We start from the raw sequence: 16,897 nt of genomic DNA, 5'->3' as shown, positions 1-16,897 counted from the left end.
TGGTCAACTCATCACCCCCGGGGGGGGCGGAGGTGGTTCGCTATGCTAATGACACGAGAAAAATGAGTTTTGCCAGCGAGATCGGCCTTTGTTCATTTCCGAAATGGTGACTCTTTCTGTCTCTCTCTCTCTCTCTCTCTCTCTCTCTCTCTCTCTCTCTCTCTCTCTTCCTGCTCTTCGTTTCCCCTCGCACTCCTGCCTCACGGTGTGGTTAAGGCAGTTTAGAAAAGGGTTCTTTTCGCGTCCGAGTGCACAATTTTCAGGCTACGAATCAGTTGCGCTCCGAGCTCCGAGTGTGCCATCGCTTCCAAATATTGTAATTCCATTGCACGATTTGCTCGCTGCGTGGTGCCCCAAAAACCGTGCCATTCCTTTACATCCTCAGAAACAATCCCTGCTGCAAACACAATTGTCGTAGGAATTTTTCGAACGCAAAACGAAAGAGCAACGGGCAAGAGCGGCGACAGAAAACACAGACGATGCGCGATGCGCGTCTTCGCCACCGTTTATCGTCTTGTGGAGGATAAATCGTTTGAATTTCAATATTCTGCCAATATTCTGCCACTGGCACCGGTCCCGCTGAAGGAGAAGGAAGCAAACAGGAAGAAAAAACCAAAAAGACGCTCCCGTGGAACCGTGAAGCGGGAAAATGAGGCGGGAAATTTGATGAAATATGGAGGCTCTCTGGCGGGCACCCGGCAGTGGCCGCCTTTTGGGGAAGAAAGCCACGGGAGCGTGTTACGTTGATTTATGTCGTTGGCACCAAACTTCCGGCCGGGAATGGTGGCAGATCACACACACACACACACACACACACACACATTTTGGAAGCGCGCGCGCGCAGAGCGTGCAGACGACACTCACTCGACATTCGAATTCAATGAACCATTTCCTTCGCAAGAACGACGCTGGGAGCAGGACAGAGTGAAGGAGGAGGAACGCAACCGGGTGGGCCGGGGGGGGGGGGGGGGGGTAGGGAGTTTAAATTTTTAAAGTACGTCGCACGACGACGACGAATTGATTGCTTAATTTTTTACTTACCACGATGGAAAAGCTTCGACAGCGCAATCCGTTTCGGCGGAAATGGGCAGCGAGCGAGGTCAGGGAACCACGAGAGGGCAGCAACGGGAACAAGGGGGAGCAAGGGGGAGCAAGCAATCGCGCAAAGCGTGGCAAATTGATTTTCTATACGTATCCATGGCTTAATCCCGCGTAGCGAAGAAGGGGACAGCTTCAAAGACGTTACGATGCACTTTGGAGTTGGAAACACTGGCCGGGGGGGGGGTGGTTGGTGACAAAAAAAAAAAAGGAAAAAAGGGCAGGCTATAGGTGAACAGGAGTAAGTGAGCGCGCGAACGTTGCGAACGTAGTGGAAAAACACTCACATAACAGCTCTCAAGAAAACCGCAAAAAAGAACCTCAACGCCTCAGAGCCAAACCAGAGAAAACCAAACCCAAACAACCCTCTTCCGTTAGGGGCGGGGGGGGGGGGGGGAGGGTTGTAGTATGCTCGCACCCTCGCGAGGCACTGGAGCTGGTGGGAGGGAAAAAGAAACGAAATCCAGGTCAAAGCTTGCTTCCTTTCTTACATTGGACGATACACGCGAGCGAGGTTCAGCACAACTGCACGTATCGCCCAGTGCCAATGATTGTGGGAACGGAAGGTGGGACCCGGGCCGCTCTCTTCCCCCTCCCCCCGTTCCCCAACATAAAATCAATCATTTCGACAGCATGAAACAGCGCAACAGCGCAGCGCAGCAACGTCTGCAAAGTCGGCTGCCACTGCTGCCTCACACAATCAGCTACAAATGATGGAACATCATAATCTACCCCCCTTTCGCTACGGACGGGTGAGGGTGCAGGGATCTATTCAACCCTCGTGGCGCCGGGGGGGGGGGGGGGGGGGTATGCTCCATAATTCCATCATGAGCACGCAATCGCGCTCGCGCGCATCCACGGCTCGAGAGGAACCTCTCAAATGCACTTCCACCCCCCTAACACCTCACCCTAACCACCCCAGGGAGCGCTGCTGGAGCGCCATCTCATCTCATCGCCATCATATTTGCGCGGTACACCCCCGGTCTCCCGTTTTCACCCCCCTCCCTCCACCTCCCAGGGGGAGGGGGGTTTCGGTTACATCATGCTGCTACCACGAGGACACGAGGACTTTGCTGATTTCGCAACGAAACGAGAGAGAGAGAGAGAGAGAGAGAGAGAGAGAGAGAGAGAGAGAGAGCGCGTTAGAGAAGCAAATGGAGATAATTGTGTGTTCCTGTATGAGTGTGTTGGCGTGTGTTTGTGTGCCTGAAGTCCCCCGGGGGGGGGATGGGGGTTTGTCGCAGAACCTCAAACTGGAGCTCAAAGGAAGCGGCTGCAGTTTGCAGTCGTCTGCAGCCGTCGCCGTCGTCGTCCTCGTTGTCGTGGGCTTCCGCACGACTGCTACTAGCGGAAGCTGGTGAGCTGACGATCGTTTCTAAACGAGCGCAGAGAGAGAGAGAGAGAGAGAGGGTGAGACGAGAGCGCGCGCACTATAGTCAGCAGCTGCCAGCTCCAGCGGATACATATGCAGCGGATACAATCCGCTGTATTCGCTTCCTAACCTCCCACTTTCCCACCCCTTTTCCACCACCAGCGTTCGCCTGTTCGCCACAAATTGCCATTTCAAAGGCAGCTCATTTATTTATGTCGTTATTTTATTTCTCCAGCTGTCATAGCGTGTTGATATGTTTCTGTTCCTGCTGCTGCTGCTGCTGCTGCTGCTGCTAGTCGCTTGTTGGAACACACAGATACCGCTAGCTAGCAGTAGGCTACTGTGGTAGCTAGTGGAGAACGCTCGGGTGAAATCGGAGCGTGAGCGGAGCCAGACGCTCTTTGTTCGCAACGTTAGCGCTCCATTAGCGCTTCTTTTAGGAATTCGAAACAGGCAGTCAGAAACACACACCACACAGCCGCTAGTGTTGGTCGCCGGTGTGCCGGTTTTTAGAGAAAAGAAGAGATGTCTGCGTGTATTAGAGATAGAAAAAAAGGTACCACGAACTTGTCCACCGCTTCGGCCTCCTGTTACTGTAAGGATCTACTCTTCGAATCTGCTGTGGCCTCGAAAGAGATAAAGCTACAGCAAAGCGAAGGGATTACCGAGCCCCGGAGTGCTGGTTCTGGCTGTGTGCGACTGTAATGCACCCCCCACCCCGTTGGGATTTGGTGCAGGCTTGGACTTTGGACTGGCTGGGCAAAAACAATCACAGCCAACCGGAGGAGTTAATTTTTCATCCATTCATCCATCCATCCATCCATCGCTCTAGCCCGCTGCTGGCAGTTCATCCCTGCCCGGTCAACCCCTGTGCTACCCCGTTACCCTGATTATTGACTAGCTACAACAGGACGATCCCCGGGAACAAAACAACGACAACAGCAAAAAAAAACACACACAAAATGGGAGCGACTGAGCAAATTGCTCCATAGTTTCCCCCACGCCCCCCCCCCCCCTACGTTTCCTACGGCAGAGGATTATCATCCCCATCGTGTTCACCACCAACGACACCCTTCCCCGGGCGGACAGAGAGCGAGCGAACGATGGTGGCGACGATGGAAAACAAATCGATGTAAATTAATATCGCATGTCAGTCGCGCAAAACAATTTAGCTATCGGTGGGCGTGGTGCTAGTGGGGGAGGGTGTGGGGGGGGGGGAGGGCTGGATAGTGGCGGATTTACCGTCAGCATGTCCGGACCGAGCGCACGACATGCACGATGCCCGATGAAATGTATCGCGGCCGCGGTTGGGTTTGGTGCGCGCCGAAGGGGTTGTTGCGCTGCTGTTGCTTCATCCCCCCTCCCCCTCCTTCAACCCCCCGTTCCCGCTGTGACAACCAATCAGTGTCAGATTGGCCCCTCTCTCTCTCTCTCTCTCTCTCTTTGTGCCTCCTGTTCCACATCCGCCACTCTTCTTTTTCTTCTTCTTCTTCTTCTTCTTCTTCGCTGAACTCATCCACTGGGATTACCATGCCGATCGAGGAGAAAAGTGCTGGCGACGAGTGTACAGGGCTAGAAACAAGCCAAGGAAGAGAGGGAGCCAGGGAGGGAGGGAGGAAGGAGTGAAACTAAGTGCTGCTATGGTGGCGATCGCCCGGAGACATTGTGGGAAAAACAGGACACCATTACCACCACCACCACCACCACCACCACCACCACCACCACCACCACCATCGGCATCAGCATCAGGATCAGGGCAAAAGCAAATCTAGGGCATCGCGCGCGCACTAACCGACCACCCAGGCAGGCAGGCAGGCAGGCAGGCCGGGATGGCCGCAGGATGGCGCTCAGGTGGATTGATTTATCCAAGCTTTTCTCTCCCTCTCTCTCTCTCTCTCTCTCTCTCTTGTGCCTCGGTTTCCCCGGAAACGTCATGGCCGTCGTCGTCGTTGCTGTCGCTTCAATATCGCGGCGTCGTCGGTGTCGAAGTTTCCACTGGGGGCGAAGACGTTAACCGCTGCGCTGCGCTCGTCAGGCCAAGCAGCATGCTATCTCCGGCCTTAGTCCTTTATCTGTCACTAGCACATGTGTTTGTGTGTACGTGTGTTTGGAATGGCTCGCGGCAAAACATTGTTTGCTGCGTCGTAATAAACCAGAAATGTCCTCCTCTTCACCACATGGCATGGCATGGCATGGCATGGCATGGCCTAGAGCCGCCCCGTGCTGCAGCAACGAACTGTTGTCTGCTGTGTGATAAGGCTGCTGCTTTTGCACTCTCCCTCCGGTTGTCATTATCCCCTTGTTGGATCGTAGCGAGCGAACGGTGGTGCGTCTTTCCCACACAGTAGCACGGACGGATGACGGTTCTCCGATACAAAATGTTCCCCCTCCCCCCCCCCCGCCCCAAAAAAAAATCCCCCAAAATTGGGTCTGCACTGTGACAGCTTTGGCAGGTTCGGCATCGCGTGTTTTTTTCTCCTTTTTTTATTTTTATAGGACTGCAAAAGGTCCTTTCTGCCTATACAGGGTGAGGCAAAAAATCTGCAACAAAGTTGGAACTGCTGCCTATTTCTAAACCACTTCGTTCGACAGCTGGCAACAGATTTTTACCAGTCATTGCTCATGATATTGTTTACAAGCGTATAAAAGCCTGTTTTGGTGGGAATTTTTCCGAAAAGCAAATATTCGTGATTTAATTCAAGCGTGTCTTTTTTATTTGTTTACTTGGTTTTGTTTGGTTTCCTTCGATGAGCAACATCCAGTAGTTTGTAAACAAACAAAACAATGATGGTGTTTAGTTGTCAGAGAGGTCAATTGATTATTTACACCCTCGGTTGGCTACACAGGACGCATAACGCGGGTTTGATAATGGGTTGAATATGCGAGAACCAGGAATTTTTCGAACTTCTCGCATACTTTTTGTACGGTGGATCTGAGATAAATCAACTAATGCATCTGCCAACACTATAAGAAGCTTCATTGTAGTCCTAGGCATGCAAACAATTCATGTGAAAGGACTGGAGATTCCATCAGGACTCTTTGAAGAATATTTGGTATTGTTTTGAGCAACATTCATTGAAAAATTAATCCATGGCATCAAATTTTGTTAGGCGTGTCGTCGCAAAGGTACTTTTTACGGTGCCCATCGTAGCGACATGAAGGGTCATCTGAAATATGCTGAAAATGATGCTCGTTTGAAAGATTATTAGTTAATCTAGGTAGTTTCCGAGAGTTTTTGTTGATATTATAATTTTTCGATCTTTGGCAGATTTTTGAAGTTGAAAAAGTGATGCGTTTTGCGATTCTGCCAATAAAACGAGCTTTACATAATTGTTAAAAAAAAGTATCAACAATTTTCAGGGATATCTCGACGGGCCTACCTGGCAAAGAGTGTACAGATTATGTGTTAAAAATTTCAAATCGTTCGACCCAGTAGTTTTTACGGTACGTTGTCTTCAAAGTAGCGAGCTGCATGGAGCCTTGTATGAAACGCGGATTTTCCAAAATCTATATCTTTGCCAGTTTTTCCTCGATTCATCCAAAACTTTTACACAATACTCTTGAGAGGATCAGCATTCAGGGAAAAATGTTAAAATCATGTGTCAGAAAAAAATTAAATACCGAAGTCCCCCCCTTAAGCAAACACGCTTCTCCTAGAATGAGCCAAGAATGCCACAAAGCACCCTGCGGGCAGCGAGCGATGCTTTCTTCTACGGTCTCGAGGCCATAACTCATCCAAAAAGTAACCGAATACCGAAAAAATATACTAAACTGATTTTAAAATTCTATGAAATTCGCACACAATTTTTGTGCTTTTTCCCAATAAAATTCAAACAAAAAATGTAAAAAAGATATGGCGTTCTAGCTGTGTTTGCAACTGTTTGTTTTGTTTTGCTTCACTCTGTATGTGGATGCCGGAAAACTGCCCACGTCACTAGCGTTAACGCTGTGACGCCCGTTCGCTGGCGACGCGCTAATCGCCGCACGCGCATTGCAGTTGGGGGCGCGTTTTGTTTTTTTTTTGCATTAACTTTGCATTTCAAATCCACCACCACCAACACACACACACACACGAACAAACTGTTGGTGGGCTTTTGTTTCCCAGGATTCACAGTAGTCAGTGCCCGCAACAACATCGCGACAACGAGAGTCCCTTTTGTGCTGAATTGTATTCTGTTGCTGCTGCTGCTGCTACCGTCGCCGCTGGTGTGTATGTTCCTTAACACACACATACACACCCATACATACGTCCACAGCAGCACGAAGAGGACAGGACAGAGAGGGCTTCGGGGGGCTCATTATTTCACGCCGGTTCCACGTGACCAGCGAAGCGACAAAAGCGCCATGCAGGAGCTTCCCTCACTCGGTGCATCGCAACACGGTGGCGCAATGTTGCCATTCGAGGTCCCGAGGCGTGGTTTGTGGCTGTGAGGCTGTGCAGTGTCCCAAGGCTAAAGAGACCCCATTTGCTGCTGGCTAGCGCTAGGGATAGAAGGGATTGCAAGCGCAACTCTGTGCTCTCTCTTTTTCTCTCTCTCTCTCTCTCTCTGTCTCTCTCTCTCTCTCGCTTTGTGTCAACCAAAAACGGATGAGGGGCCTCACTCGGCAAGCATAACAAATCGCTAATCTGCGAAACATGTTTTCTCATTTCCATTCCCCCCTCTCCTCTCGTCGCGCACCACCTCCCCTGCTTCCAGCGGCATTAGCAGCATCAGCAGATCATCGGTGCGCTTCTCTATGCCCCGACCTGCACGTTGGTTACCCAATTGGGGACAGAGCGCTGGTTTCTCTCCGGTACATTAGCATGCCACAACCAGGATGATGCCGATTTTTGTGCTCCCTCCCCCTTCCCTCCAACCGACTCCTGACGTCACGACGATACCGTTTGCGTTGTACAACGATGCTCGGCGTGCCCGAAGGTGTTTTGGTGCCATTTTCTCCACTCCACCGAGCCCGGGAGCTCTCTCTCTCTCTCTCTCTCTCTCTCTCTCTCTCTCTCTCTCTCTCTTCCATTTCTTCTCCCAGCGCCGATTTTGCGTGACGCAAGTAGCGCTGCTTGGCTAAAGGGGATGATGTGCCGCGGTTTTGTGCCCTGACTTCCTTCTGATGGATTTGGTTTTTTTTACCAATGAGAAGATAAAGATGGAAAGGGGAGCTCTCTCTCTCTCTCTCTCTCTCTCTCTCTCTCTCTCTCTCTCTCTTTCTCTTGTTACAAAATGAAGCACCAACCTAAATACGTCACAGCCACAGTCATCGTAATCAAAACTGACACTGCTGCTGCTGCTGCTGCAGCTTCAGGCTGCTTGGCTGTGAGAACTTGGAACCCGTTACTCATAGATTTCTCTCTAGGCGCGTGACGAAAATGGCGGCCATCCTTCGCAAACATATGCAACAAACAACAAAAAAAAAAAGAAACAAAACTTGAATGCTGATAAAAGATAAACTATTCGAGATAATTTAGTTCCGTAAATTACATGTGGAAAGAGAGTTAATTCTTCGATAAAAAAAAAAATCTGCACCATTCCGAGCAGGGCCCAGAACAAGACCAACAAACAAGCGCACAAAGTGGCACACGAGAATCTTTTTTGGGTGCGTCCGGGTACCGGTTTTTTTTTTGTTGAAAAAATGCGCAAACCTCGGAACGGAAGTTTCTTCGCTTTTTTTTTGTTTCGCCACCACGATCGAGCGATCGACTGATAGAGCTTTCAAATTTTGTTTTGACACCTCACGAGTAAATGCTATTGATGCTGCCTTTTTTAGTTTCTGCAGTGTGATTGACGATTTGCCCATGAAAAATCGGGTAATTTTGCCTCGGTTTTTTTTTTTGGTTATTTAATGCATATGTTAGAATCACGAAATCACTAAACTAATCATGCTTCTTTCTCTCCCCGTATTGTACTCTTTTCTAGGTAAGCGGAAATACCAGGGTGGTGCCAACCTACTGCACAACTGTCACTAACAGGGGCGACGCAGAAGACTGCGAACCGAGAAGGGAAAGCGATGGCCAAACCGATGCCGGCCCCCGGTTCCACCACCACGGTTCAGTGGTCGCCCATGAGGACCTCATGTGTGTGTTAGTGTGTATGTGTGTGTGTGCTGTTGTGGGCCGATCGGCAGCTTGGTGTGTTCGAAGATGCGAAGACAGGTTGCTTTGTGAAGCAGTGAAGCAGAAGTGGACGTGGAACAAAACAAGTTGCAAGTGAGGCGCGCACCGTGTCAGAGCGCTAGGAGAGAGAAAGAAAGAAAGAGAGAGAGAGAGAGAGAGAGAGAGAGAGAGAGAAAGAGGGCAGATGAAGGATTTGAGTGGCTAGTGCTGCCCGCGGACTACTGCCAGCCGTAATTCTTAGTGTGCGCGCTCCGGAAACGGCTACAACAGCAACAACTACTACTACTACTACTACTACTACTATTACTACTACTACGACGACGATTACGGCCGCTACTTCTACCACTAAACTCTACTACTAATTGCTGTTATTAATTACCGGCAACACTTCCACGCCAGGTTTCATTGTCTACGTACGTACAAACTACCGGTCTCCTATCGCAATCGCAAACCAAGGGGAAGGTGCTAGGCGCCAACCTTAAAACCCGTACTAACCCACGGTCTCGTCCGTGAATGTGTGTCCCGTGTGTGCCCGGTGCGGCGTTCGAAGAGATAGAGTGAGTGAGATCGAAAGCGAGAAAAGCGAAATCAACTGATCTCGCAGTCAGCGCGGTCTTCTATTCGTTTGAAATCCGGTTCCTCCCTCCCCCCCCCCCTCCGCGCCCCTGAATACTGATCAAGTGAAGTGAAGTGAAGGGACAACAGCGGTAACACAGCGGTGGGTGCGGAGTAAAGGTGGAAGCCCCACCTTTGTGCGTGGGCAAGGCTCGAATGGCATCGCGCATCGGTCACATCGCTACTAGCTTGCACGACGGTCCCACAACACAGCTGCAGCAGTCATGAAACTGATGAGCCCGCTCAGGGCTTTGCTACTGGCCCTCGTCATGGTACTCGCCGAGTCAGCTGGAGGTAAGCCACGTCTGGGGTCTCTCTGTCAACTCTCTGTCTGTCAACTGATCTGTCAAACGTGACTTCCCGTTACGTCACCCGTTCGGTGTGGCCACTGCACAGGCTGCTGTTTTCCAGGTCCAACAACACGCGGCACAGAGCAACTGCTGTTGCTGCTGCTGCTGCTGCTGCTACTCGAATTGTAGCTGGAAACTGGTGCACGCTCAGTGACTCTAATGCCTTGATTTAACGCTCTACTTCCTTCCTTCCTTGCTTCCTTCCTTCCAACCCACCCATGCGAACCGGGAAGGAGAAGCAGAACCGAATGAATGGCGACCGGAGAGTAATGGCGACTTCCGGTGCTACTCCAGTTGCCAGCCGACCATGCATGCATGCCAGCACAATGATTCGGTTCCGGTGCTCCAGTTCCGGCACTCGCCGATGAGTAATTAAAGTAAGCGTTCCGGTTACTGCTGCTGCTGCTGCCGCCACCATATGGTGCACTTGGCACAGCACAACAGTGGACCCTCCTGGGTGTACCGATGGCTGGTGTAATTGGCAACCCCCCCCCCCCCCCCCTTTTTGTTTGTTACCTTCGGCCTGCTTCAAGGATGATGTTTGATGAAAGTCCACGCAGACCACGCGAAAGAAGAGCAGAAAACAGGAATCAGCAGGGGAAGAAACAGTTAAATACAGGAGCAGAAGGAGGAGAAGAAATAGGAAGCAGTTAAAATAAAGAGAACAGACAGTGGTAGAAGAAAGAGAAGAAGAACCAATGGAAAAGGTGTTAATATTAATAGCAGAAAAAGGGTGTTTACGAAAAGAGATGTAAGGATGTTGTGGTAGCAAACCAGCAGAAAGCAGTAAAAAACAGAAGAAGACGGAGAAAAAGAAAAAGAAGAAGAAATAGAAGAAGAAGCGATGGAGAAAGTAAAAGAACCAACGGAAGGAGTATTACCAGAGCAAAACAAAAAATAGAATAAAAAACACTGTAGAAGAAGCAGCATTTTCGGGGCGTCAGTCCCGCGCGGTACCCTTAACCGGATCCGAACGAGGTTGGGTAGCCCGGGGTAGACTCTCCCGCTTGGCCTGGGGGTAGAGTTTCGGCCGCGATCCAAGAGATCAATCGCGCGCGCTCGCGAACCGTCAGCGGCGGCGCTCTCCTTCTCTGCTCTCTTGCCGTTGGGTTTTGGGTTTTCGCTGAAATCACCCTCCCCCCCACCTCGCTTTTTCCCCCCTTTCCCATTTTATCCACCATTCCAGTGGGTCCAGTGGTTTCGGTCGAGGAATTTCAATTCGCTGCGGACTCGAATGTGATTAGAAGGGAGAGAGAGCGAAGGAGCGCCACAGCCCCAGCGTTCCGTTGTAAAGGTTGAGCTGATGTGGGTAGTACGAGGGGTTGGTTGTCGGTCCTCAACTGCTGCTGCTGCTGCTGCACGACGACCACAACCTCACTGACAAGGCGCGATTGGCGATCGATGGTTAGGACGAAGGACGAGAGCATCATCATATTTCATCCGGAGTCGACCTGCATCCTTCCCTCCATCATCGCTCCCCCCCCCCCCCCCGGACGGCCTACGATTCATTATTCATAAATCGGACTGAAGGCATCCCGCAGGTTAAGGGTGTATCGGTGTTTGTGCTGGATGCTGCTTGCCCGGCTAGTTCACTTATTGATCTCTACAACCTCACCCAATCGCCTTCCCGTGACTTTGGCCAAACAGCTTTTTGGGGGGGTGGGTGTGGTGAGCAGCTTGATTGGAGCTTGTAAATTTAATTTCTCGTACACATCCTCGACGGCTCAAGCGCCGCACCGCTTCCGCTATCTCCGAGGAGCGACCGACCGGTATCGATCGATCCGTTGCCTGTCACACACCGCACATCGCTGCTGCTGCTGCTGGTGCTGCTGGTGTTCGGTTTTTGGAAGGATTTCCTATCCTTCAGGGCGTGGTAGAGCCGTGTGCCCTGGATTTCACTCTGTGTTCGAGTGGATTGGGGCGCGGTACTCTCATTCGGCACTCGAGGCCCTCGACGACCCGTTCCTGCTGCTTCTTTCCTTTCCACCATTTTCTAGAGCTTTACTCCCACCCCCTCCGGGGGTGCTCTGGCTTCACTCGCACACACGAATGATTGCGGCCAATCAGGCCAACCAGAGCCAGAGCCAGAGCCAGAGTGAAAAAGGCTTAAGCTCGTAGCAGACTGGCGCAACCAACGAATGTAGTTGCAGGCAGCAGCAAATGGTTTCCAATCCAATCACGGCGCGGACTTTTAGGCCGGATTACCTTGAGTGAGCGCCACCCCCCACCCCCCCCCCCCTCCCGTCCGCCCCTCCCCGTTTGCTCATTTGATGACAATGGTTAATGACGCGCCAGCCACGGGCGTCAAGGCCGACAGTAGAGTTTAAATAATAGGCCCAACAACTGCTGCCTGCCAGGAATCGTAGAAAAGGGAAACGACTCCGTCGGAAACCTCCTCCGGAGGAGGAAGGAGAGAGAGGGAGAGAGAGAGAGAGAGTGTGTGGGCACCACATAATAATCAATCAAATCGTGGCGCTAGTGGAGAGGGTGTAAAAGCGAAAAGGGGGTTGAAGGACAGGGGATGGGGTGGTCTATTCAACAAAGGTTTGCTGGCACCGCCCTCCGGCATTGGTGGTCAGAGGAAGTGTAAGTGTGCTGTAAGATTGTCAGGACCCCAAAATAAGGGGGTAGGGGGAGGGGAAGGGGGTAGAACACCCGCCTGGTCACATAATCGCGCAAGACGCGAAGATGATCACCGACCACCGGTGGCCCTTCAGTCAATTAGCCTTTCCACCGCCACCATTACACAGACCCCCACCCCCACCCCCACCCCCACCCCCACCCCGTCCAAAGTCAGATTATCACTCTATTACCACCCGGCCGATGCCGGTCGCTACCATAAATCATTAGAAATGAATGAAGTAAGCTGTCGACAGGCACAGGGAAGAACGGGCCGGAACTCCCGCGTGACGCAGCTCACCTCACTGGGGTCCGAGGTGCCACTGTCGCTGCGTGCGCCTGCTCGAAACGGCGGTGCTGTAATCCTGATTACGGCGAGGCCGCACTCGGCACCAATCCTTCATTTATTATACTCCACCAATAAATTAATCAAACAGCCCCTCAGCAGCGCGCACACGCCCTGGGGTGGTTTGGAGGGGATGAAGCTGACCTCGACTTTGATGGTGGTGGTGGTGGTGGCAGTGGTGGCAGTGGTGGCAACGTTATCACATTCAACCAACGAGCAACGCGCACGTCGCCTGTGCGCCCACGAACGGCAAACAACAAAACATCCCGAGGGTAAGGGGTGAGCAACCCCCGCCCTTTTTCCCTCCACCCTTCATCATCATTCAGTGCAAAAAGGCCACCGATACCGGGACCGCGGGCGATGAATATTCGCTTCACGAACGTAAGCGAAGCTGTGCCGGAGAGAGAGAGAGAGAGAGAGAGAGAGAGAGAGAGAGAGAGAGAGAGAGAGAGCTGCTACCCCCACCGGGGAAAGCTCGTCGCTCGCAACAACAACAACAACAACAAAAAACAACCCCGAAAACCCGGGCTGCCCCCGGACCGATTACATGGTCCAATGAAAAATGTATTTTAAAACACGCGCAAGTAAAAACGAGCGAGCGAGCCAGAGGGCACCGCGATGATGCCGCGCCAGGTAGCAGCAGTCTGCGCCACCCCCTCCCCCCGTCCCCCCACTACGCCCAGAGATCGAGCACTGGACGAGCGCGTCGTGCTTCTCCCATCATCATCCGCCTTCCACCCACCCATCGACCCATCGAAATGCCCATAAAAATTCAATGCAGTTCTGGTCCCCCGGGGGGAGGGGGGGGGGGTAGGTGGGGGCGAAGCCACCGCATGCCAGCACCATACCAACCTAATGATGGTTGTTGGGCTTGCGTGGATAGCGAGGGAAGGAGATAAAGAGAAGAGTAAGCCGGGGGGGGGGGGGGGTTCATGGGAAGAGGGAAACCCCATTACAGGCTTATAAATAAAACATGTCCCAGCAACTTTTGGCCACACGAACGCATGTGTGCTACTAGCAGGTGTGGCCACCCCACAGTCGCAGCTTTTGGGTGGACAAGAAATTCAATGAACCGATGTTTGGGTGAGTGGGCGAAAGGAATGGGGTGGTGACTTGTAGAGTGAAGAAATGAAATATTTAGCTGCAACCAGCCGCCAGCGCACACTGAAGTCAGTCTTAGCCGCCTGGACTTTGGTCGCTAGCTTCGGTTTGGCCATTTCTTTTTTTTTTTTTGACGGTTTTTTGTTCAACAAAATGGCTACCACCACTGCGAGAGAGAGAGAGAGAGAGAGAGAGAGAGAGAGAGAGAGAGAGAGAGAGAGAGAGAGAGAAAGAAAGATCAAGCTTCATTTATGATAGACTCAGGCCTGAGCCTGCGGACAAGAGCGAGGGAAAATCAAATAGGAAAAAAAAAGTGAGTGAGGAAAACAGAGCACTCCCGCCCGTCACTATGACAAATGAGTGACGAGGGCTCATTGTTTGGAGGGAGGGGGGTCACGAAAATCAGCACCCGCAAGCATGCACCCCTCCCAAACCGTGAACCACGGGCACGGGCACGGGCACGGGCGACCAGGCGCCTCCATCATATTCCACCACGTGGGTGGCATCAAACATTTTACATTACGCACACATTGATTGAATTTTGCCACCGTCGTCACGCGTCGTCGTGGTTCGGTTTGCCCCGGTAGAGGTAGGGATTTGGTTTTCGATTAAAATCCCGTATCGCGCCCCCGGGGGTTTGGGGGTGGAAAGGAGTGGTATCCGTGTGTGTGGTCCCCTCCCGGGGGCCAAGTAATTTAGGTTCTGGGGTAGAGAAGGAAAGTCGAATTGAATTCAATTGATCGCAATAGGGTTGCTTGGGGCACTCCCTGCCACCCCTTAGTGGTCTGGCACTCCAGTATCTCGCCTTCCAAATCACTTTTCACCACTGGGGAACCGGGGAATTGAAACCCGCAACAGCTCCTGCAAAATGTGCTCGTTATTTGCGATTCAATTAGAAACTGGTGCTGGTACCGTTTCTAGCCTCTCCTTCCTGCTACAAACTGCTGGCATGCCTGAAGCATGCGAGCTGCGATGGCGTTTCTCACCACCACATACTGCGAGGTTTGCTGCCGTTTCACGATAAGATAGCCGTTCATCAGGGGACGCGCACGATCGCGATGCTCTCGAGCAAACGCTTCAAACCGTTCCCTCCCCCCCCCCCCCCCCCTTGACCACCACCGTGACGCCCGTTTCATGTGTTGTTCGTTGGTAACGATTCGCTCCATCAATTATTCATCGAAAAGATGAATCCCTTTCTTGCTCGGCGCTTTTGTGAGTGGGTGCGCGCGCACTCGACAGAACAGGAGACAGTGTGTGTTTGAGAGAGAGAGAGAGAGAGAGAGAGAGAGAGAGAGAGAGCGCAATCACTCAGCCAAAGTGCTCTAGCTGCTCCAAAGCGCCAGCAACAGTGGCATGTGCCAGCCAGCCAGCCAGCCAGCCAGCCAGTAAGCCGTAAGAACCGGGGGGTCACACATATGATTTATGCTTTATGCTCGCCATGGGCCAGAATGCCACGCGAGAGGGGGAGGGGGAGGGCGGTGAGTGAAGCAGCGGAGGAAAGATGATGAAGAGACAGATGAGTGTAACTCGCTGCCCTGCCCTGTGATGTTTTCGGGGTTTACTTGTTTTCCAGTGCGTTCGTTTCGTTTTTTGTTTCTTTTCTTGCTTTCACCGCCGCACAGAGGGGTACTTGTGCCTAAAAACCGGTCAAAAACCCCATAATGCTGTTATTTGTTATAAATATGATTGATATTCGATTTAAAACCGCGAAAAACATAATGTTTTCAAGCAATTCCAGCATATATGAGCAAGAAAACGTTTGTTTTAGTCACGAATCTGCCTTTCTGTTATTTCTCTAATATTTGTAATGTCTCTTGGGGGTCACCCATTTGTAGCGTTTACCTTACCCAAAAAAGTTAAATTCACTCTAGATTGCAACCATTTATCATTAGCAACGTTGAAATCATCCAGTTGATTCAGGAATCCATCCATTTTCTTTGAAATTTGCTTTTAATCTCAGAATTTCTTCTCAGCATATTGCAGTATGTCGTATCCAAAACCTTCTTGGAGCTTTTTTAAAGTATCTGGCACAAATATCGCCAAGAAATAACTGGAAAATAAAACGCAAATACAGCAAATAGGCGAAAAACTCTGAAAACCCCACATTTCACAAAAACATCGAAAAATCGGTAAAGGGGAACCGGGAGGAATAATAAGAAAAATCCTATCTGCATTTTTGCCGGGCATTGCCGTTTTTTAAGAAAACTGAAGTTGAAATTTGCACTTTTTCATGTGTTTTTGCGAAGGTTCGTTTTTGATAAAAAAAAAACTGAGTTTGTTTTTAAACTTCAACCCATGAACAGCACTGCAAAATATTCTACTAGCTTCGTAGATGTTTGTGCATACCGAGAACAGGCTGTTATCTTGACTATAACTACCGTTTTTTTTTACAGGAATGGCGCGACGCACCTATTTCAGCTATTTATATCCTTCCACTTTACAGTTGAAAATGATAACGTAGCAGGGATGTGTAATCATTATCTAAGTTTTCTATAATAGTATTATCATGTGTAGAACATTTTAAAATTGTCACCAGGGCAAAATTTGAAAACACAATAAAAAATATGTTCGGGGCTTTTGACCGGTTTTTAACGCAAATACCCCTCTGTGCGCCGGATGGATGGACACACACGCATTTGGAGTTGAATTGGGCAGCAGAGCAGCGTGATCATGCAGCTGGAAGGAAGGATGTGTATGTTCGGTCCATGCGGAAGCCAGATGTTTACTATTAGCATTGTGATTATGAATATTGATGACTCGTGATTAGGATGCTACCAGACGTGTGTACTGGTGCGCAGAGAGGGAGAGAAAGAGAGAGAGAGAGAGAGAGAGAGAGATAGAGAGAGAGAGAGAGAGAGAGATGGTCCGCAATCGATTCTTCAAACAGACAACAACAAACAAACAAAAAATAAAAAGAAAGTAAAATGGTAAGCAACCAGAGATACATTCAGGTTCGCTCTCTCTCTCTCTCTCTCTCTCTCTCTCTCTATCTTCTCTCTCTCTCTCTCGCTCGTTTTTTCCCCTCTCTACGTATTTGAAAAGTATTTATTAAGATGTCTCATCCCAATGCCACAAATCCGGGGCCATTGTGCGACGGTCTTACTGCTCCGGCACAGACCGACCGACAGGCATCTCATCTCTAAGATGCTCACCCACGGTACACCGGTAAGCCGTTTCCTGTTTTCACCCCGGCATTCCTTGCTGCACGTGGCGCGTGTGCTCCAGAAAGAGGTTAAACCAGGATCCACGAGGTTCCAGGTAGTAGAGTGCGCCCTATCCATCCAGCGGCT

The 16,897-nt window shown here is 50.8% G+C and overlaps 2 protein-coding genes across 11 annotated transcripts in view; one reads left to right on the top strand and one right to left on the bottom strand.

The window, feature by feature from the left end:
• Window positions 1–16,897, top strand: part of LOC126579755 (disintegrin and metalloproteinase domain-containing protein 23) — a 192,616-nt gene that overhangs the window by 66,448 nt on the left and 109,271 nt on the right. For 3 of the 10 annotated variants that reach the window (XM_050243319.1, XM_050243320.1, XM_050243318.1), the window contains exon 3: window positions 8,380–9,485. The exons of the other annotated variants lie outside the window; for them this stretch is intronic. In XM_050243319.1, the coding sequence (XP_050099276.1) occupies window positions 9,416–9,485 (70 nt within the window). In that variant the 5' untranslated portion in view covers window positions 8,380–9,415. The remainder of the gene's footprint in view (window positions 1–8,379; window positions 9,486–16,897) is intronic. 10 annotated transcript variants of the gene reach the window in all.
• Window positions 2,733–16,897, bottom strand: part of LOC126579771 (cytochrome P450 4d8-like) — a 431,039-nt gene continuing 416,874 nt past the window's right edge. The window contains exon 2 of the mRNA XM_050243358.1: window positions 2,733–2,747. The gene's annotated coding sequence lies outside the window, so the exon portion shown is untranslated. The remainder of the gene's footprint in view (window positions 2,748–16,897) is intronic.

This window comes from Anopheles aquasalis, chromosome Y (genome assembly GCF_943734665.1).
Source record: "Anopheles aquasalis chromosome Y, idAnoAquaMG_Q_19, whole genome shotgun sequence".
Taxonomy (NCBI): domain Eukaryota; kingdom Metazoa; phylum Arthropoda; class Insecta; order Diptera; family Culicidae; genus Anopheles; species Anopheles aquasalis.
This window is presented reverse-complemented; position numbering and strand designations above follow the sequence as displayed.